The 23,255-nt window shown below is 41.3% G+C and overlaps 1 protein-coding gene across 1 annotated transcript in view; it reads right to left on the bottom strand.

The window, feature by feature from the left end:
- The window catches only part of LOC145352698 (stAR-related lipid transfer protein 9-like), a 300,938-nt gene that overhangs the window by 111,370 nt on the left and 166,313 nt on the right, over positions 1 to 23,255 (bottom strand). Inside the window, exons 8-13 of the mRNA XM_080202937.1 lie at positions 22,105 to 22,174; positions 17,459 to 17,531; positions 14,536 to 14,603; positions 7,450 to 7,547; positions 3,634 to 3,825; positions 580 to 677 (exon numbers count right to left, since the gene is read on the bottom strand). Coding sequence (XP_080059063.1) covers positions 580 to 677; positions 3,634 to 3,825; positions 7,450 to 7,547; positions 14,536 to 14,603; positions 17,459 to 17,531; positions 22,105 to 22,174 — 599 coding nt within the window. The remainder of the gene's footprint in view (positions 1 to 579; positions 678 to 3,633; positions 3,826 to 7,449; positions 7,548 to 14,535; positions 14,604 to 17,458; positions 17,532 to 22,104; positions 22,175 to 23,255) is intronic.

The following is a 23,255-nucleotide window of genomic DNA, read 5'->3' as shown; positions in this document are numbered from 1 at the left end:
GTTTAAGAGATCTGTGGATAGGTTTATGGACGAAAAGGGATTGGTTTAGGTTAGTGGGTCATTGTTTTGTAACTGGTCGGCGCAACATCGTGGGCCGAAGGGCCTGTTCTGCGCTGTAATGTTCTATGTTCTATATGTCCAATAACTCACTTCTGTAGCACCTTTGAAAATTTAACTATGCTAAAACACGATTAATGTAACTTGTTTTTCGTGCTGGTCACAGTTCTAGTATTTTAGCCAACAGCATTCTTCATGCGTCAACAAGTTATTGGAGTGAAAACAGCATCATAAGTGAGCCAGATCCTAAACTGACATACTGCTCACACATTCTCATGCACCATCACAAGGTATTGAATAGAGACCAGGGACTGGAAACCAGGGCTGATCTTCCCCCTCTACAGCTCAAAGGTTGTCACAATCTCCCTTTGTTTAACCTAGTACAAGCATGGTGCCTTCCTTTTTCAATGGATCAATCCAATACTCAACACCAAAATAGCCAATTTGGCAGAGTTGTTACTTTAAATGGGAGCAGCAAAGACATAGCTTGAAAACTGCCCTGGCGAACAACTAGTCTCTCACCTCATTCACACGGGGTTTATTGATAATATTCTTTGCATGTGCCGCATATCTTAAGGTGCTGATGGTTTCGTTATAACTCGTGCTTGCAGGTGAGATTGCTGCAGTCAAAAAACATAGGCTGCAATTATCATATTGTAAATCAAGAAGAGACACAAATAAAAGAACAAACAAGATGAATTGTTTGCAATTCAACACAAAATAAAGGAAAAGATCTGGGAAAGTAGGTTGCCATGACAGTTGTGCTGCAAAAACACCTATATTTTATGTAGGCATGATGCCCCCTTTAAGAATGTTTCTGTAGCAGATTATTTCTGGTAAAGCTCCTTGGTTCCAGTTATCAAGTATTATCAAGTTGCCTGGGAGATAAACCAAAGAAAAAAGGTCAAAAAGGCGTTAATTATAGGGGTGAGTAGATGGTGAACGCGTCTCTGGTCTCAAGCAGGGTTTTAAGTTTTAGTTTGGAGTGAGTTTGCTGAACAGATCACCTTTTCCAAGCCGGATTCAGTTGCAATTATCTGTGTGCTGGCTAGAAACATAGAAGAAACATAGGAGGAGGCCATTTGGCTAATCATCCAACTCAATAGCCTAATTCTGCTTTTTCCACATAACCTTTGATCCCATTTGCCCAAGTGCTACATCCAGACACCTCTTGAATGCATTCAATGTTTTGGTATCAACTACTTCCTGCTTTGAATTACAACTACTTTGAATTCCACAGGCTCACCACTCTATGGGTGAAGAAATGTCTCCTCACCTCTGTCCTAAATAGTCTACCCTGAATCCTCAGACTGTGACCCCTGGTTCTGGATTCCCCACCATCCAGGAACATCCTCCCTGCATTTATCCTGTCTAGACCTGTTAGATCCATGAGATCCCTCCTCATTTGTCTGAACTCCAGCAAAAACAATCCTAACCTAGTCAATCTCTCCTCATTACATCAGTCCCGCCATGCCCAGCATCAGCCTGGTAAACCTTTGCTGCACTCCCTTAAGAGCAAGAACATCCTTCTTCAGAAAGGAGACCAAAACTGCACACAGTACTCTAGGTCTGGCCTCACTAAGGCCCTGTATAGGTGCAACAACACATGCCTGTACCTGAACTCAAAATCTCTTGCAACAACACATGCCTGTACCTGAACTCGAAATCTCTTGCAATGAAGGCCAACATAAAGAGCTCCTATTTCTTATGTTCTTAAAACTCTTGTTAACTGAAAGACTCCTTAAGTGAGCTGAACTTTAGGATAGCCAAGCTTAGGAGACAGAGAGTTTTAGATGCAATGCTCTCACAATTAAAGAATACCAGAGTCAGTAGACTTTATTCCCGAGGTTACAGTGTTTGAGATGATTGCAACGACTGGGTTGAATGGAAGGCTACAATTGTGGGATGGTTGGAGATATTTTGAAGGGACGCCCTTGCTGGATTGGAAGAAATACCTTATTTAAGACAATGCGGAGTTAGCAGTATTCGTGTTCTTTGGCTTTTGTGTAATAAATTATTTTGTTTTAAACCATGTATTCTGTCACTTCATTCTTTTAGTCAACACTGGATTTTCAGATTTAAAACAAAACAAACATTTTATTGATATCTGTTGAGATTATAGCAGAATTCACCACCGTTTATCACACAAGTAGGCAGCTTCCACTCTTGGAAGTATTTTGCATTTTTACACAATGCAAGGCACTGATGTCGAAAATAATAAAAAAAAAGCAAACAAATTGGTTAATATTTCAAAGTTATTGAGCAATGGATGATAATCTAGAAAAAAATGTACTGCTACTTAACATGTTACACTAATCCAGTAAAATATTTCAAAAATACACTGGTTACGTATCAGAGATTTAAAATAAATATAACTCAATAAGTTGAGCATTGTAACTGTGCATTCCATTTTTACAACAAAACAAAACTGAAAATGACAAACTTGAAATTATAGTTAAAAACATTCCAGAACATGTTTGTGCTTCTTTTGATGAACAAATTGCAAAATATCAAAATTAACAATTTGTGTAGAGGTCATAGGAGTCAGTAATACAGAAATAGAAACTAATACAGCTAATTAATTTCATTCTGATAGTATGTTTGTGCAAAGTTTTTGCAAAGGTAACAGATTTACTTAAATGCGTGTGTTTACTGCAGTCTCTCACATGTCCTCCTTCAATTCAGATAATGATTTGGAATCATCATGAAATTAAAGTTAACCAAACAAGAGTTTATGATGAACACAGATTCCACAATCGCCAAAAAATTCCTGTTCCTGGACAAGAAACAGTCCTGAGAGTAAAAGCAGTTTTGCCAGTTCCTTCAACCCAGGAGTTGCATGGTAACATACTCCACCTAGTGGCATGGTCTATATTTTATTCAGAATTATTTGAGGCTGGCTGGTTCTATATTTGGATGCCGAAAGGTGGACCAGAACAACTGGATGCCTAGGAGAGGCAATAGAATGATGTGGGAACAGACTATTCCCAACGGTAGGATCCACCTCAGATGAAGATGCTATGAAACTTAAAAGAAAAAAAAATGCAGAATAGGGAGGAATGGGCGAAAAAAGGTAACTAAAATGTGAGGTAATGCAATGTAGTATCTGTGAGGGATGGTGACTTAATTTTGGGTTGAATATTACCCTGGACTATTTTGCGTCCTTCCAGCATAATAACGTTATCAGTTCCTTCCAAGCTTCTTCAAGTAGTAGCAGTGCATAGCTTGGGCAATGTTTGGAAAGTGTACTCATTCACAAAAGATGGGATTAAAAATATTTCACACTGTGAAATAGTGAAACTATGAAGTTTGTAAGATAATATGTGTTTATTCAAATTTTGCTTAAGTCTCAAGTTCTGGAATCCCTTTTCTAAACGTTTCCACTTCTCTTTCTTCCTTAAAATCTACCTCTTTAACCAAGCTCTTGGATATCATGTTAAATGCCCTTGTGAAACACCTTGGGATATTTTATTATGTTATTGACACTAAGAATACAAATGTTTGCTGTTGTTGTAGATCAATTAAGTAAAAGGTTTATTTTTTTAACCTGCTTTTTGAAAAGACGATGACACTCACTTGCAATCATGATGGTTTTGGAATTTCCTCCAAGGCTGTCCTTGAGAAGCCAGGTGAGAACAGAATCACGGTAAGGAACATAACACTGGCGTCTGCTGTTCCCTGAATATGCACTGGAATGGCTTCCATTATCTCCTTCGCTCACCACACTGTTTATACTCTGGCAGCTGCTGGACATCTGAGAATTTTGTGCTGCATAATTGTGAAAAATGCACAAATTGATGTGTATTTACTTGAAATGACTGATTTTACCATTTTCGTTCTAAGTGCTAAATCTGGGTGCAATTCAGATCCGACTTGAAAATCTATTCTCAGGCGCCCCCATATGCACTTAGCTTGGAAAAAAAATCGCGGGTCTGAATCGCATTGTGGGCAGGGTTTATCGTGCCTGAAATGATCGGAACTTTGAACTGCGCAATGGCAGTCAGAAAAAAACTTTGAAAAATATGCCACTGTCACATCGCTCCCGGGCCACAAAAAGCAAATAAAGCGAAGCAGGAGCAAAAAGCGAGAGCAATGGCCCCCACAGACCTTATTCACCACCCCCCCACCCCGCGCCCCCCCCCCCCCCCGCCCGCCACTACCCAGACCAATCGTGACCCTTTACCCCCACTGATCGCCTGCAGTGTTACAGTGGTCCTCCTTATACCCCCCACGCTCCCCCCCCCACCAGAGTGTGATCCGGCCTCCCTCTGCCCCCGCCGCTCCCCTACTGACAACAATCTGGCCTCCCTCTGCCCTCTACCCCTACCCCCCACCGGACAACAAATCGGATTGTGGGCACGAATCGGATTGTAGCCATTTTCGGGCCTTGGTAAGGTGGGCATCTTCGTGGATGCGGGCATGGGTCGCATTAATGGCCTCACACCGGACTTTACCACATTTTCACACCCATGCAATGGTAAAATCAAGTTCAGCGACTGTGGTTTTCTTATATTGAATATAAGCAACCCTCTTTGTTGTCAGAAAATCTAAAGCATCGTACATGGGTCCGCTTTGGAACTCAATGGCTTTTAATGCAGGCAAATAGAAAGAAAGAGACATGCATTTTCAGCAATTTTCACAACATCAGGATATTGTTAAGTGGTTTATAGCCAATTAAGTGCTTTTGAATTGTAGTTACCGTTTTACATAACAAACCTGGCAAACAATTTACAAGTGAGAAGCTCCACAAATAGCAATCTGACTAATGATATAGCTGTTTTCGGGAGATGGTGGCATTACTGGACTAGTAACCCACAGAATCAGGTTAACGCCCTGCGCACATGGGTTCAAAGCCCACTTCTGGTGGATTTTAAATTTGATTACTAAATCTGGAATACAAAGTTAGCCTCAATGATGGTGACCATGACAACTATCATTAATTACTGTTAAAAACTCACTTGGTTCCCCAATTCCTTTATGGCAGAAAATCCTTGCCTAGCCTGGCCAAGGTTCATTTTATGGGCAATTAGGAATAGACAACAAACGTTGTTTTGTCAGCAACACCCATGTCTCATAAAGGAATTTTAAAAAGTGACAAACAAGTGATAAAATGGATAACCAGATTCCAGTGATGTTCACTGAGAATAAGGAAAAAAACATCTGCTTTTCAAGGATTGCTGAAACAGAAAAAGAATGGGTATAATGATATACAAATCTGACATTTGATGGAGGACTCTGAGAAGGAAACCCCTTATCTATAGCAATAATCACTCAGTGCAGGATTAAACAAGCTGACATGTGTCTGATGAATTAAACAACTTGTAGAAAAAAGGTCCTCATCACTTCCTTGCTATTTGGCATTGATTGACAGTACCTCTAATCACTGTCATCAATAAATGGGCAATCACAAGAATGTTGGTATCTAGCATGTTATTGTGAATATTCATCATCACGTCAGGTTCTTCTGTCACTGAGATTTGAAAAATTATGGTAATAACTTCTACTTGGAGTACCTTTTCTATTCAATTTTTTTGCCTTCTGGACGTAATACTAAGAGAAAAATATTCTTGGAAGTGTTTCTTTCTTCTGATATTAAACACTGGGGATAAAATTTCAATCCTTTCACTCATGATCATATCTCGCCTTCAGCTAAACATTTCTCTATTTTGAAGAGTAGCTCTGATTTTTTAAAATTTATCAGCAAATCATGTTTTGCTGACTTTGTTGACCCTTGCACCCTGGTCCACCATTGGATGCCAATCTTTCATTCATCACACAGCAATCTTCTTAAGTTCATTTTCAAAATTAATTCATGTTGTGAGAGCTTTTCAATGTTATGAGGCTTTATTTCTACTGAGTAGGAAGAAATATTTCATCGAGCAATTGGGTCAGTAACCAGAGGTTCCTGGGGTGGCACAGCGGCGCAGTGGTTAGCAAGCAAACCAGTCTCCCATCCATTGACTCAGGCTATACTTCCCGCTGCCTCAGCAAAGTGGCCAGCAAAACTAAGGACCCTACGCACCCCGAACATTCTCTCTTCCAGCTTCTTCCGTCGGGAAAAAGATAACTAAAGTCTGAGGTCACGCACCAATCATGAGCCATCCAACTTTTGAATGGATTTACCTTGCATTAAATTGATCCTTCTCTATACCTAGCTATAACTGTAATATTTTCTTGTTTTCTTCTCCATGAAAAATATACTTCGTCTGTATAGCGCGTAAGAAACAATACTTTTCATTGTATGCTAAATACGTGTGACAATAATAAATCAAATCAAATCAAAATGATGGGCGGCATGGTAGCACAGTGGTTAGCACTGCTGCTTCACAGCTCCAGGGATCAGGGTTTGATTCCCAGCTTGGGCCACTGTTTGTGTGCAGTTTGCACATTCTCCTCGTGTCTGCGTGGGTTTCCTCTGGGTGCTCTGGTTTCCTCCCACAGTCCAAAGATGTGTGGCTTACGTTGATTGGCCATGCTAAAAAAAACTTGTCCCTTAGAGTCCTGAGATGCGTAGGTTAGAGGAATTAGCAGATAAATATGTAGAGATATAGGGGTAGGGCCTGGGTGGGATTGTGATCAGTGCAGACTCGATCGGCCGAATAGCCTCCTTCTGCACTGTAGAGTTTCTATGATTTCTATGAAAATCAGAGCCTGGGAGCCAAGTTCAATTCCCGGCCTTGGGTGACTGTGTGGACTTTGCACCTTCTCCCTACGTGTGTATGGGTTTCCTCTGGATGCTCTGATTTCTTCACACAGTCCAAAGATGTGCAGGTTAGAAAAATTGGTCATGCTAAATTGCCTCTTAGTATCCAAAGATAGGTTAGGTGGATTAGCCATGGTAAATGTGTGGGGTTACACAGCCTGGGCAAGATGATCTTTCTGCTAGTTAGTGCAGATTTAACAGGCTGATTGGCCTCCTTCTGCACTGTAGGGTTCTATGGTTTTATTTAAAATATCTGTTATAAAGGGTAGTAGTGTCAGGTTCCACTGGAATTTTTAAAAGGCAATTGGACACAAAGAAGATGAACTTTCAGGGTTATGAGGGAAAAACTTGGGTTTTTGAAATTGTGATGTGGGCTTGTGTTGTGAAACTTCTTACTTTTCGAAATTGGACAGCTCTTTCAGGTATGACAGGTAAATGGCCTCTTTCCATACTGTAAGCACATTGAATGAATGCACCACAAAAGTAGTTAATTTACTGTGGAGTGCTTTGGGATGTGGAAGGTTACTCGATAAATGCGAATCTTGTTTTTACTTCCAAGAATATCCTCTTTCTTCTTTTCAACTATATACTTACAATCATCTTAAAATCAGAGATATTTCTAATTTTAAAAATCATTATATTATCATAACCTGATGCCAGAGATTTAAAGATTTGTAGCAACATCTCACCTAAAGTGGAAATTACTATTCCCAGAGTAACCAATGATTTGTTAATGTTTGATCCTTCTGTGATCCTATCCTTGCAGAAATTTGGATCTGCTCTTTCACTGTAAAACATCAATTGAAGAGAAATAAATAGATTCCTTTGCAACTTAAAGTGAATAAATCTTTAGTATTTGCATCAAGTTACAACTAAGTCATTAGGGGGCAGAGTTACATTATTTTCTTATGAAAACCATCATGATGTACCCCTGTTTGTCAAAGATATAAACTAAGGAAATAAGACTTATTTATTATTTACTTTTATTAAAAAAGACAAAAGGAAGTTAAATTCTGCATTGTATATTTCTCCTAGTATCCAAGTCTGCTCTTTAGACACCTGAATATGATTAAATGCAAGTTATTTAACATTGTATACATATTGCTATCTGTTAAGAATATACAATCTATAAGTTACTTTATTTTAACTTCTCATCTTTCTCTTTCGTCTGGCTGAGGTACATGATATATGTTTGTACGGCTGGGGAAGCTGTTATAGTTCAACATTAAGGTTAACAATCCACTCAATAGCTTCATTTAACACAGTGGCCGGGATTTTCTACTCCTCTTTGTGGCAGCCGTGTTTGGCAGTGCAACTGAAAAATATCCAAAGTGCACCTCCTGCAGCGTAGATGTAGGATGTGATTGTTCCCTCTCCTCATCTGTGGCAGACTACATTTCCCACCATGCAGCCTCAGAATGTCATTATAATACATTTGCATATTATTATCAGGCACATATGCCTGAATCATACCCCCTACATCAAATTTAACTCCCAAGAAAACGTGCTGTCAAAATGGCGCAATGTACAACTGGACTCAAAAAGCCTGCACTCAACAAGCAGAATTACAAGGGGAGCTCATAGATGAATGTACTGAAGCTGTTGCAGTGCTTGTGGAGCATCTCAGTTGCTTTGAGGTGCTGGGGCACAGGCTTCAATGAAGGGCTGAAGGGAGCAAAAGGAGGGGTACCCCTGGGCAGCCTTTAAATATGGGGTGCTCGGATTTTTGAAGCACTAAGGTGATGGTGGGGCAGGCGAATCTGACGCTGCTCACCAGCAATCTGATGTGAAACTCGTGCATCTTCAATTTTTGTACAAGGGCTGCACCATACAGGTCAAACGCCATTTTCCTTGCCCAAAGTCGGCTTTCTAGGACAATTCTGCCCAGTGTGAATGGTTGTGACGCTACCTGGAATGGATCTCTCAGGGCAGGAATTCAGCCACTGTCACAATTTGGAGCTGTCCTCACATGTGCCACTTGTGGAGTATGTGGTCACACCCTCCCTGGCCTGTCCTCAAGCGACTGAAGATTGTCCAGAATTTCCAAGGAAGGCTGAAATCTGAGGCTTCACCACTTGAGTCAGTTGCCAGGTGGTGGTTGGCAGTGTTTGCTCGGAGATGTACTACTGAAAGACGAGGCTGACATCAGTTTGTCGGGTGTGGAGTGTGATCCATTAGGAACTGAGGCATTTCAGCTGAAGGTGTGTTTCTTTTAGGCCCGTGTCAATGGGGGTTCTTCATTAGCTGTCAGCCAATGGTGTTTGTTAAAAGAAGATCTTCCCTGCATCCAGGTTCGATATGTGCTAGTACAGGAAGATACTTAGTTATGCTGGTCTCAACATTCCAAAATAATCATGATTTTGCAAGAATGGATATCTGCCATGTTTGTGTGGTGTTTCTAAGTTAGGTTGAGCAGCAGTACTCTGTTGTCTCAGGTGGTACACACCCAAAAGGCAATCAAACCCTGGCCACTGGGCTCTATATTTAATGGCATATCTCTAAACAGTATGCAAAAGACACAGAGTTGTGAAATATGTGTGCATGGATTCTTAAAGATGGCAGATTATATTGAGGGAGTAATTAGCAAAGCTTATGGGATTTTGAGCTTCATAAATAGAAGTATTAAGTACTAAAGTAGTAAATTTATGCTAAACAGTCATGAAGCTTTGGCTAGGCCACAACAAGTGAAAGGGTGCAGAAAGTTTACCAGAATGGTTCCAAAAATGGGAGTAGTGGTTATAATTAAACTGCTGGAAATAAATGCAAGTCAGGCAGCATTCTGTGATAAGAAACATAGTAAGTTGAGATGACCTTATTTAAGGAAGAATGCAAACACAGTTCAGAGAAGGTTTGAAAAACCAATACCTAGCTTAGGTTATCCTATGAGGAAAGGTTGGACATGCTAGCCTTGTGTATGCTGGAGTTTAGAAGAGGCGACTTAATCGAAACATACAAGATCCTGAGGGGTCTTGCGAGGGCGGATGTGGAAAAGATGGTTCTTCTTGTGGGAGAATCTAGGGATCACTGTTAAAAATACGGGATCACCCACTTAAGTCAGAAGTGAGGAAACATTTTTTTCTCTCGGAGGGCCATGAGTCTTTGGAACTCTGCTTCCACGCCTTTTGAAGAAGAGAGTTGTTAAATGTGGACCTGTGGTTAAATCAGATCAGCCATGATCTTATTGAATGGCAGTGCAGTTCAAGGAGTTGCGTTGCCTACTCCTGTTGCCTACTCTGACCTTTCATGAGAATGGTCAAAAATGTCTGATAAAAGGTCATCTTAACCTGAAACATTAACTCTGTTTCTCTCCACAATTGCTGCCAGGTCTGCTGAATATTTCCAACAGTTTTTGTTCCTATTTCAGATTTCCAGTATCTGTAGTATTTTACTTCTAAATGGGGGAGATTTAGATTACTTGGGAGAAGGTTATTTCCCTTGCAGCAAAGAAAGTTGCAGGAAAATTTGATAGAGGTGTACAAGATTACGTCAGATTTAGAAAAAGGAAACTGATCCCATTAGTTGATGGTACAAGGAGTGGAGGCACAAATTTAAGGTTTTGAGCAAGAGACATGGAGGGGGTGGCCTGTTGTGTGTGGAATTGTGAAGAACTATTTTATACAGCAAATGGTAACTGACCTGGAAGCTGCTGCCTAAGTGAGTTGTTGAAGCAGAGATATTCAACGATTTGTTATAAAAACAATATTTAGCTTTAGGACCTTCAATTCCTAACAAACCCTGGACTTTTGTGCATGTGGAGGCTGGGAGTGGGCTGCACATGCACAGTTCTGCAATTTATCTTTCAGGCTGAGGGAACGGCACGGTGGCATAGTGGTTAGCACTACTACCACCCAGCTCCAGGCACCCGGGTTTGATTTCTGGCTTGGCTCACTTCTGTGCAGTTTGCACATTCTCTCTGTGTCTGCGTGGGTTTCCTCCTGGTGTTCCGGTTTCCTCCCACCGTCCAAAACTGTGCGAGTTAGGTTGATTGACCATGCTAAATTACTTAGTGTTCTGTGATGTGTAGATTAGAGGGGTTAGCAGGGTAAATGTGTGAGTTTGTGCAGATAGGATCTGGGGTGGTGTCAGTGCAGACTTGATGGGCCAAAGAGCCTTCTTCTGCACTGTAGGAATTCTATGATTCTATGATTAAAGGATAGGCCCAGCAACTGGTCATAAAGAGAACAAAAAGCGGAAAAAAAACTGCATGAAAAATCAAGTCAAGTGACAGGTAGCAGAGTACCATTGAGAAGAGAAGATCCAGCAGGGGACAAGGAAAGATTGCAAAGGAAGAGGGGGAAGGAGAGGTTCCAAAATAAGAATCCAGAGATGGGACAGAACAGGAAGAAGTCCTAGTTCAGTTAAAAGAGAATTAAAGTTAAAAATTGGGAAAGGGCTCCAGGCAGCAGACTTTTAAGTGAAGAGGGCTCAAGGGAAGCCATGGTAATTGAACAGGGCTCAGAAGAAGCCTTAAAGTACCAAGAGGGCATCTGATGATTGATTATTCTGTGCTGTGGGTTGTTGAGGCAAAGGTAGTTTGAAGCAGTCGTGTTCTGCTTGACACAGACGAAGTTCTGAAACATAGAAACTAGAAGCAGAATAGGCATTTGGCTCTTTGAGCCTGCTTCGCCATTCACCTTGATCATGGCTGATCACTGAATTCAATGTCCTGATCCCCCCTTCCTCCCATATCCCTTAATACCTTTAGCCCCAAGAGCTATATCTGATTTCAAGAAGTAGTTTTGGTCTCAACTACATTTTGTGGTAGTGAATTCCACACATTCACCAGCCTCTAGGTGAAGAAATTTCTCCTCACTTCAAATCGAAAAGTTTTACCCCTTATCCTCAAACTATGGACTCCCCCACTATTAGCAACCAACGGATTCCATGCTGTTTTTCCCAACTGTTGCCACACTCTGCAAAATTATGAGAAAGGTCCACAATATGGTCATGATTCTCCCTTTGCAACCTGCAACTTTTCTGTTGGGTCGGGGTGGGAGACAAGGGTCTCTGGCTTTGAAGAGTGATTTGTGCATGTGCTGGAAATGCATGTACATCTCCCAGAACTGGCGAACAGTCACTGGTCAGACCAAGCTGGAAACCAGTGGGAAGGCAGGTAAGTAACTTAAATCTTTTTAAAACATTTTTAAAATATGTACGTTAGTTAATTATCAGGACCTTCATTCCAGCAGGGTTCAGACTAGCTCCCCAAGTTCAGGGAACTAACGGGAGGCCCCACCGGAATGAATGGGGAGGGAGCGGGGCGAAGGAATCGGGACTATACACACACCGCACGTGTACAGGGATCTGGGGGGGTGGGGGGGGGGCCTGAATCGCCACTACTGGGCTGTGCATCGGGGCACTCCGTGACAGAAGGGGAGGGCATGGGTGTCAGGGCTAGGGGCCCCAGGAATTGCTGCGTGAGGCCAGCGATCAGGCTGGCCAGCAAACAGGAGTCTGACAGATCGGGACCACTGCACGGAGTTCCAAAACTGTCAAACTCTGGTGTGAATAGGGCCCGCTCCTTGGGTTTTTAATGAGATTCATGACTGGGATCTCAGCATGCACAGAGTGTGGAGATTCAGGTGACAGGTTGAATTGACAAAACAGAACAATTTTCCCACCAATTCAGTGCTTTTGGGAGAATTGCCCCCTATGTTTCTATGTCTAAAGACTAGTTTGTGCTTATTCAAATACTGCTTAGGCCCCAACCCTTGAAATTTCCTCTGTTCCTTTTATTTTATTCCTTTAAGACTTACCTAAAAACACACCCCTTTGATCAAGCTTTTGACCATCTATGTTAACACCTCCTTACGTGGCTCACTGTCTAATTTTGCTTTATAACAAAACATTTTTTGTTAAAGGCACTATAGAAGTACATTATTAATACAAGTGTTTTGATATTGTTGCAGATCAGTATATTTCAGCAGCATTACACGGTACTTGAGATGGGATACTGGTGCACAGGGGACAAGGTCAGAACATGATCGAGCAATGATCAGAAAAATCCACTGGATTAGATTGGGAAAAATGTCCATGATTGTGGCTAGAACACTCTCCGTGTAACATAAGTATTAGCTTACATTGCATTACAACACTGGTAAATAATCTGGAAGGTTTTGTGGAGGAGTGGGGTAATATTTCTGCCTCTGAGTCAGAAACTCTGGATTCAAGTTCATAATGTGGTCAAACGGTTATGATCATCAACCTGCAAATCCTTCTAATGCACACTAATGGGAAGAGTGAAAGTGTTGCCTGGTCAGGCACGAGATGGAGCCTCTACCATCATTATCCACAGCTCCAGACCATAACATGTGAAAGTGCATGTTGCCAGAGCAATTGATGTGTAACATAATACCAAATGATCCTGAAGGGGAAACATCATCATCCATTACTGAGGCAAATCTCTGGGTATAATTCCTGGACACGTGAGCAATGCTGCCTATGGAGTAATAAAACCTTTCAAACCAAGGCAATTCTATGGCAAGGATAATATTTGCCATTCTACCTTAGTGCAGATGCTTTTTCTCATGCACGTGTCACCACTTGTCTGACTGTTAATTAGTGCTGAGACTCAAATTGATGAGTATTATTATACTAGTAGAGACCCACAGAGTCCCAGTAACCCCTGCACTATTATACTCATCTCATGCCATTCTCATGATAACATCTAGTCAATCCCATGTCTTTTCATCCCAAACCCATCCTTCCCATGACATCCCTCATCTGTTTCATTTTTCCCATGCCATCCCATTACATCTCTCCCATGACATCCTATCTTTCCCATGCAATCTCCTCCCTTTCAGGCAATCCAACTCATTCATTCCATTTTTTCCATGCTATTTCCATCCCATGGCATTCCATCCTTCCCGTACCATCCTCTCATGCAATCCTCATCCACATTTCCACAGAGGGGGTATCAGGGCACCTTCCTGGACTGGTCCCTTTGCAAATCCAATTGTTCATCCTTCCTATGTCATCATCTCTCATCCATTCTATTCTTCCCAAGTCACCAACCCCATGTCACCTCCTCCCAAACATTCCATCCCATCTTATTCTATCTTATCCATTCACCCCCTCCATCTCACGCATCCCCATTTAATTCTCTTCCTACCCTCCTGTTTCATTACCTCTGATGCTATTCCCTCTCTCCCATACCTCATGTGCCCTCCCCATCGCCATGCCATTTCATCCATCCAATGCTATTCTTTCCTTTTCATCCTTGCTATGTCATCCTACCATTCCATGCTGACCCCAAGCCCCGTCATCCTCTCCTCTGATTATCTTCAGCTGCTATTCTTCTGCAATATCCACCCCCCATATTCTATGCAACAGTTTGTGATGGTGAAACATTGAAAATAGGAGCAGGAAGAGGCCATTTGACCCTTCATGCCTGCTCTACCATTTGTTATGCTCATGGCCGATCATCCAACTCAATAGCCTAATCCCACCTTCCCCCCATATCCTTTGATCCCCTTCACCTCAAATGCTATACCTCCTTCTTGAAGGCATTTAATATTTTGGCCCTTACTTACTGTGGTAGTGGTGAATCCATAGGTTGACCACTCTCTGGGTGAAGAAATTTCTCAAATCTGTTGTTAGACTTTGACCCCTGGTTTTGGACACCACCTTGGTAGCCACAAGCACTCCAGTCCTCTGTGCATTAGGCAGCACCCACCAAATCAACCCATTAACCAATCAGAAGATTGCAGACTAAAAGGAGTGCACTATTAGAGATTAGTAATATCTTAAAAAGAACAAAATACCCAAAGACTCACCTGCCTGCTAAATCGACGAGGTTGATTTTGCTAACTATCTCTGATGGAAGATGATTCTCCAAAATCGCCTAAAAAACAGAAATTGAATTATGTTAATTTACATTACCAAAGATATTTACTTAATATTTTGAGTGTAAGTTAAAAGATTTATTGACCAAAATCTTCGTATCTTTAACTTTTTAAAAATTCTGGTCATTTTTGATTGGCAAATTATCAGTACAAACAAAATACAAGCAAAGGAACAAAAGTGGCTTATTTAGTCTCTCGAGTCACTATTTCATAAGATCATAGCTGATCTGTATCTTAGTTCCATTTACCTCCTTGTTCCATATCCTTCAATACCCTTACCTAATAAAAAGATGTGTGTGTGTGTGTGTGTGTGAGAGAGAGAGAGTGGGGGTATGTGTGAATGAGTGGGGCTATGTGTGGGGGTGGGGTGTGTGTGTGTGTGAATGCGGGGTATGTGTGTATGGGGGGAGGTGTGGGGGTACGTTGGGGGGAGTGTGGGTGGGGATGGTGGTGTGGCTGTGTGGGGTTGGTTTGTGTGCGTGCGTGGGTGTGTTGGGCGGGTTGGATTGTGTATATAGACGTGTGTGCGCACGTGCATGGGAGCGCCATGTGAGGGTGTCCGCGTGGGTCTTGTGGGTGTGGGCCTGAGGGTGCGTGTGCATGCGCGTGCGTGCGTGTGAGAGCGGGGGGTACATGTGTGTGACAGCGGGGGGGGGGGGGGGGGGGGTGTGTGTGAATGCAGGGTGTGTATGGGGGGGTGGGTGGGAGGGTGGGGATGGTGGCGTGACTGTGTGGGGGTGGTTTGTGTCTGTATAACTATGTGGTGGTGGTGTGTGTGTGTGTGGAGGGGGAAAGGGGGATATGTGTGTGCGGGTGTGTATGTGGGTGGGTGGGTGGTTTATATGTGTGTAAGTGTGTTTGTGTGGTTGGTTTACGTATATGGACGTGTGTGCGCGCATGGGAGCGCGCATGTGAGAGTGTCCGCGTGGGGCTTGTGGGTGTGGGGTGAGGGTCTGTGCGCAGGTATGTGTATGTGTATGCACGTGTGTGTGTGTGGCTTGTGTGAATATCTGCTTTCTGATCTCATTCCTGAATGGCCTAGTTTTAATTGTAAGTTTATATCCCCTTTTCCTAGATTGCCCCACCATTGGGAATTGTTTCTCTGCTGAGCCCTTTTGTCATTTTAAAGGCATTAAACCATTTTAAGCAAAGGCCTAAAGATGAACTATACAGCAAATTTGCTGATAAATTGTAACATGCTAAATTTTTCGTTGTACTTCAGTTTTAGCAGAATTTTAAAACATTTCATTCTAAGCCAGGGCAGAACATTTCAAGCAGGATTTACGTGGGTTAACAAATTTGGATGCTGCACCAATGAAAGGAACAAAGGCAAACCATCCCTTTTTACACATTGTTTACACAGTTCTCCCAGCGACAGCTAAGGAATAATACTGATACCATCAGGGGGATTCCCTTGAATTGGCACAAGCATCAACTTTGCTTAGTGATTGCAAAATAGACAAATTTAACCATTCTAAGTTATCGTAAAATTTTAAAAAACTTATTCCGTCACAAATAAAGGATTGAAAAAGGTGAAACTATATTTTTAACTGAGACAAATACAATGAAATCGCAGGAGGTTTTGCCACATTATTCCACAATTCTATAACTAGAGAGTGGGATAGGATATTAAATCATAACTGATCAGCAGACAACTAACTCCTCATCCTAGCAGGAGTTTTCAAAGAGTCATCGAGCAGAAGTCAGGCACTGCACCACAAAGAGGGAGGGGAAGATCAAAGGATAAATGTGCACAGGGTAATAATTTTCCCGTGGGTACCCCTACTTCTGAGTATCCTTATGGATGAGTTCAGCAGAAAATGAGCCAGGAGGTGCAGAAGTAATCTCCTGCAGTCTGATTAAAAACAAGCACTGGCCCGCATCTACAGATGAACCACAGCTAATCTCAATTACATCCAGTCATGTGGCCCCAGGACATCCTCGGCACAGTGGAACTGGGTTCTTCATTAAGGATCTCCCTCTTTTCCTCTCAAAAGTATTCCCCTGCACAGTGAAGGGAAAAATCTCTTCTTGATAATTGTTCTATACTTTTAAACACATCTGGAACATTGTGTAGCAATAACTAAGCACCATGCACAAAAGGGTGTACTGGTCTTGGAGGAGGTACAGCATAGATTCACTAAAACAATACCAGGGTGAGAAAGGTTAAATGAGGACAAGTTGAATATATTAGGCTTGTATTTCCTTGAGTGTAGAATATTAAGGGATGATCTAACTTAGGTATTTAAGATGCTTGAAAGGAGTTGATAGGGTTGATTGAGAGAAACTATTTCCCATATTGGGGGAAGAGACCAAAGCAAGGGGGTATTATCTAACATTACAGCCAGGTTATTCAGGGGTGATATCAGGAAGTACCATTCTACAAAGGATACAGGAATCTAGAATCCCATTTTCCCAAAAGACTGTTCAGTTTCAGCATTTGAAAATTTCAAAGCTGAAAGTGATAGTTTTTTGACAGATAAATGTAATAAGGGAAATGGAACAAAGATGGGTAAATAGAGCAGATCAGCCATGATTTAACTGATAGGGGAACCAGCATGAGGTGGAAATAGCCAATTACTGTTCCCATGTTCCTGGCACGTGACTGCCAAATACAATGTGGTAAAGGTGTAACAATAGTCTTCAATAACAAATTTTGTCCTTGAATGATGATTTAACAATGAATAGTTTAGTACATGGAAGCAAGCTTTTTTTTGGAAGCGTGCTTCCATTGTGCAAGCAACAGTTCATTGGCTGAAGGGGTACAATTTGAAAAAAAATGAGTTAACAATAGTTATTTTAAGCGTTTATACTGCTGAAAAAAAAATCAACTAAAACAGAACATTTTGCAAACCTGAGTGTAATGGATGGTAAAAATGGCATGGGATCGGCTGCTGGCATCATGAATGTGGGTAGCAGCAGTGATTCTAAAACAGAAAAGCCGCAACAAATGGAAGAAAATCAATATAAAACACTAGTAACATTAATCATCAACCTTTGACCTTTAATGTTTTGAAACATAGATTATTTAAAACAGATTCTAAAGTTCATTCCATACTTGTACAGCACAGGAGGCCAATCAACCCATCATGCATGTGCCAGTTATTTGAAAGAGCTATCCAATTAGTCATGCCCCTCCACTATCTTCTCAAACTCTGCAATTGTTTTTCCTTTTTGAGTATTTATTTCACTTTCTTCTGAAAGTTACTATTGAAATTAAAAAGGACTTCAAAGGTAACAATCTCTGGATTATTGTCAGTACTAAGTGCCAATAAAGTAGAAATAGGAAGACAGCAAAGGTCAATGAATGGCTTGAAGCATGCTATAGGAGAGAAGGCTTTGGGTCTATGGGCATTGGGATCAGTTGTGAGGCAGAAAGCATCTATTTGAAAAGGACAGGTTGAATCTGTCCCTTTCAAATAGGGCAGTATGGTGGCACAGTGGTTAGCACTGCTGCCTCACAATGCCAGGGACCAGGATTTGATTCCCAGCTTGGGTCACTGTCTGTGTGGAGTTTGCACATTCTCCTTGTGTCTGTGAGGGTTTCCTCTGGGTGCTCCAGTTTCCTCCCACAGCCCAAAGATGCGCTGGTTAGGTTGATTAGCCATGTAAATTGTCCCTCAGTGTCAGAGGGACTAGCAGAGTAAATACATGGGGCTACAGGGGGATAGGGTTGGGTGGGACTGTGGTTTGACGTTCAGCGACTATTTCCTCCGGTGGATGTAGCTGTTACTAGGGGGCATAACTATAAGATTCATGGTGAGAGATATAGGAGGGATGTTCGAGGTAGGTTCTTTACTTAGAGAGTGGTTGGGGTGTGGAATGGACTGCCTGTTGTGATAGTGGAGTTGGACACTTTAGGAACTTTCAAGCAGTTATTGGATAGGCACATGGAGAACACCAGAATGATAGGGAGTGGGATAGCTTGATCTTGGTTTCGGACAAAGCTTGACACAACATCGAGGGCCAAAGGGCCTGTACTGTGCTGTACTGTTCTATGTTCTATGGTGTAGACCCGATGGGCCAAATGGCCTCCTTCTGCACTGTAGGGATTGTATGATCTATGAATCTATATCCAAACAGGACTGAGGTTAATGCCCTAACGTTCACAAGTGTGGTTGGGGAGGATTTTAACTTAACCCACAGGAGAATGGGCACAGGATATAAAAGTAGAAAAGAGGAATAAGGTGCAAATGTTAAAATAAATGGACCTTTATTAAACTTTTATTAAATATTATTTTTCAGAATAAATAGAATTTTTATAGAATTACTAAGCATAGCATAAAGTCACTTCCACAGAGAAACTTTTCTTTCTCTCAATATAAGCAATTCCTAGAAATGTTGAGGTTTTGGTCTAGGCTCCCGTGTTGGTAGTCCTAAGTTGATGTCACCTTATGCAGCCCTTTATCTATACAAGTATCCAATAAGGGTTAGCAAATGGCTCTCAATATGAGGTAAGCTAAAAAGAAATAATTTTGAGCTAAAACGATCGACAAGGAGTTGGCCATCAGACATCTTCGGCACTTGTTCTGTATTCATTGGTTAGAAGGATTCAATCAAGTCATTGACATAGGGTCAACCACCAGCCCCTAGAAAAACAGTACATTAACAAGTGCTTGGAGACAGGGACAGTCCTGGTCAGAAAACCACCTTCTTCAGATGGAAGATGGACCAGGGAAAATGGGGAAAGATAGGGAAAGTCCTAACACTTCAGCCAGGAAGCTGAATGCGACTAAGATCAACACTCTATGCCAACTGTCCATCATCCCATGGGATCAGTAAACCACTCTCAACAGTCGCAGGATGCATACTTATCCTATTTATTTAGCTAATGCATCAGACCTAATATAGAAATATAGAATATAGGTGCAGGAAGAGGCCATTTGGCCCTTCGGGCCTGCTCCACCATTCATCACTATCATGGCTGACTGTCCAACTCAATAGCCTAATCCTATTTTCTCCCCATTACCTTTGATCTCACTTGCCCCAAGTGCTATATCTAGCCACCTCTTGAATACATTTAATGTTTTGGCATTAGCTAATGTTGCTTATTAATAAACTATCTTAAAATTACTTACTATGACTCTCAGATCTTAATTCTTACAAATTGGCGTCAGAAGTAAGATTCACAGTCGTTGAGGTATTTTTGAAATTTGAGAAGCAACAGGCTTAGATTGTAATTAAACACATGGAGTAGTTCTCAAGTGAAGTCAGGAGATGTACTAGCATTGGTATATGCTTGGGTACAACTTATAGAAAGCCTTACTGAGAAAACAGATATGCCTGGAGCAAGAGGTATCCAGGCAGCTGTAGAAGAATGTAATGGAGATTATCAGTGTATTCTTGATACATTTTCTAAAGAGGTTAAGAAAGAGAAGATTAAGTTAAATCTTAGTTTGGAATAACTTGGTCATGATGTTCAGCCTTACACGCAAGGAGTTAAAGTAAATGGGTAGATAAATTGCAAAAGGCAAGTGAAGGCTGGCAGGACAGCATTGTTGTTCAATAATTATAATTACCCAATCAGTTATGCAGGAACATGAGGACATGATAGAACACATTATACAAGAAAAAGCATTAGATCAAATATTGGAACAAAATATTGATTTACAGACTGAAAACACCAGGCTAAGTGAGTTAGAAAATGCAAGGGGGCTTTTGAGGGAGTTTTCAGCAACTAAGTGTCACATCTCCTGAGGCAGACCACTCATTGAGTTTAGCTGAAACCAAACAGCTTCAGGCACAAATTGGTCAATAGTGGGAAAAAATAAAAGCATTGATCTGTGAAAGCATATAAGGCAGGCATGATGGAATGACAAAATTAATGACAGGTATTGGAGTTGGCTGTGAGTGGACCAGGTGTCATAGAGGTTCCAGTTCCTTACGGTGACTGGAAAGGAGAAAAGTGGAAGTTGTGCTTGATGGGGGCATTGTGCTGGTGGAAACGGCAAAAGACGATCATTGAACATGGTAATGTCTTGAGATGGATAGAAAACTGGTTAGCAGATAGAAAGCAAAGAGTTAGCATAAATAGGTCATTTTCTGACTGGCAGGCTATGACTAGCCGCAGGTATCTGTGCCTGGACCCCAAATGTTCACATTATACATTAAGGATTTGGAAAAGGGAACTGAATATAGGATGGAAAGCAAGTGGAACCCTACCATGGTTCTGGGAAATAGACATGTAAAGGAAGGAAGTGGAAGAGTTGGAGATGCACCATGTGAAGATGAGGGAAGTGTAAAAATTGAAAGAAAGTTGATGGAACTTTTCAGATAAGGTGAGAGCGAAAACAGCACCAATACTAGAATATGAAGCAAGGGAGTAGGACTGAAGCAAAGAATGTTCTACATCTCCCATGAAAAGACAGAATATGTCATACATCTTCCCATTTATTTGAAGACATGAGTGGAGTGGAGAGAGAAGTTGTTCCACGTGAGAACAAGTCCAGTGAGAGAACATTCTGTTTGCTGAGAGTTAGCTTTATCTTTTCCACTGGACACAAAAGGTGTACTATCTCCTCAGCTGTATCAGGAAGTGAAAGAAGAGCAATTTATCATCAAAGTCATTGTTGTTTGACACATGTCTACAATGTAGGTTTCAGTTTAAGATAATTTAAGTTTTGAATTTGTTTAAGTGCAGACTGGAGCTGGGTTCATTCTTCTGAGAGTAGAGAAGATTAAGGAGAAAATTAATTGAGGCAATCAAAATCATGAACAGATATGATAGAGTTGATAGGGAGAAACTATTTCCATTGGTAGGAGGGTGGTCACCCAAAGGGTACAGATTTAGGATCACTGGAAAAAACAGAAGGGAGATAAGGTTTCTTTCTCTGTGCAACAAGTTATGAAGGTCTGGAATCCATTGTCTAAAGGTGAAAGCAGGTCCAATGGTAACTTTCTAAATGGAATTAGATAAATTACTTGAAGGGCAGCACAGTGGCAACCATTGCTACCTCACAGTGCCAGGGACCTGGGTTCAATTCCAGGTGATAGTGTGAAGTTTGCACATTCTCCTGCGTCTGCATGGGGTTTCTTCCAGGTGCTCCAATTTCCTCCAAAAGTCCAAAGATATGTGGGTTAGGTTGATTAGCCATGCTAAATTGTCCCTTAGTGTTAGTGGATTAGCAAGCTAAATATTTGGGGTTATGAGAACAGGGCCTGAGGGGGATTGTTATCAGTGCATGCTTGACGGGCTGAATGGCCTCCTTCTGCACTGCAGGGATTCTGTGATTCACCTGGAGGGCTATAGCACTAATCAAAGAATCAGTACAAGCATGGTGATCTGAATGGCCTTCTCCTGTGTGGCGTAATTCTAAAACCAGGTACATGTGCAAAATTTCTCATTTCGTACAAATATCACTAGAGAAAAAAAAAATCAAACTGGTTTCCTCAGTAAATTATATGCTAAACAGAATACAGCGGCAGCCTTACAAACTGATGATTGATTGCATATGTTCAACACACATTAAGCCAGAGGAAAATCCACATGATGATCAATACCTATTTGAAATTCCTTCCTCCAAAAACTCTATTAGTTGCTTGTAGTCTGAAACCAAGTGCTGAGATAATCCTGTGAAAATACAAAAGCATCACCATATAAAATCAATGACAATAGCAAAGCAATGAATGTGATGACTGCCGTCTAACATTGCCTAGTAAGGCATTCAGTTCAAGAGCAATTAAGGATGGACAATAAATGCGGGTCTTGCCAACACTAACCACACCCAATTAAAAATTATGAGAAAGCAAGTATTTTAAATCCAAACAACCAGTCTGAATTAATTATGCTTTTGTGATCCACCTGTCATTCTATTTTACAGATTAGAAGGACTACAACTTTGCCTTATGCAATATCTATGCTTATACTGCTATTACCATGAACTGAACAAATCCTAAAATGTGATAATAAATATTCTATAATATATCTAATATAGTGCGCCATCCCACTCCATGAATTAATATTCTGTGGGTATGCAAAAGTAGGCAAGTTTTCATGTAGGTTGATTAAGTGGGGTTGGTGATGGCCTAATAGTATTATCGCTAGACTATTCATCCAGAAATTCAGCTAATTTGATCCGGGTTTGAACCCCACCACGGCAGATAATGAAATCTGAATTCAATTAGAAGTATCTGGAAATAAGTATCTACTGATGAAACCAATGTTGGAAAAACCCATATGGTTCAATGATGTCCTTTAGGGAAGAAAATTAGCTGTCCTTACCTGGTCTGGCCTACATGTGACTCCAAAGCCACAGAATTGTGGTTGACTCTCAACTGCCCTTGGGCAACTAGGGATGGTTGCCAGCCAGCAACGCCCATGTCCCACGAATGAATAAAAAAAATGAAAGGCAGCATCCAATATTTTGAATTATGAAGTGATGAAATGCAAGATTACGCCAATATGTGGCTCCAGGATGAGCAAGGATGGAAACTAAACATTGAGGGTTATTCAGTGCTTAGGAAGGACAGACAAAAAGTAAAAGGCGGTTGAGTTGCATTGGTGATTAAAGATGATATTGAGGAAAGATATTAGTATAGACGATGTGGAATCTATAAGGGTTGAGTTAAGAAACAACAAAGGGCAAAAAACATAGGTGGGGCTGGTATACAGACCACCAATCTGTCGTGGTAATGTTGGAAAAGCATTAGAC

Source organism: Carcharhinus amblyrhynchos, chromosome 14 (assembly GCF_965287045.1).
Source record: "Carcharhinus amblyrhynchos chromosome 14, sCarAmb.v2.hapA, whole genome shotgun sequence".
Classification (NCBI taxonomy): Eukaryota; Metazoa; Chordata; class Chondrichthyes; order Carcharhiniformes; family Carcharhinidae; genus Carcharhinus; species Carcharhinus amblyrhynchos.
This window is presented reverse-complemented; position numbering and strand designations above follow the sequence as displayed.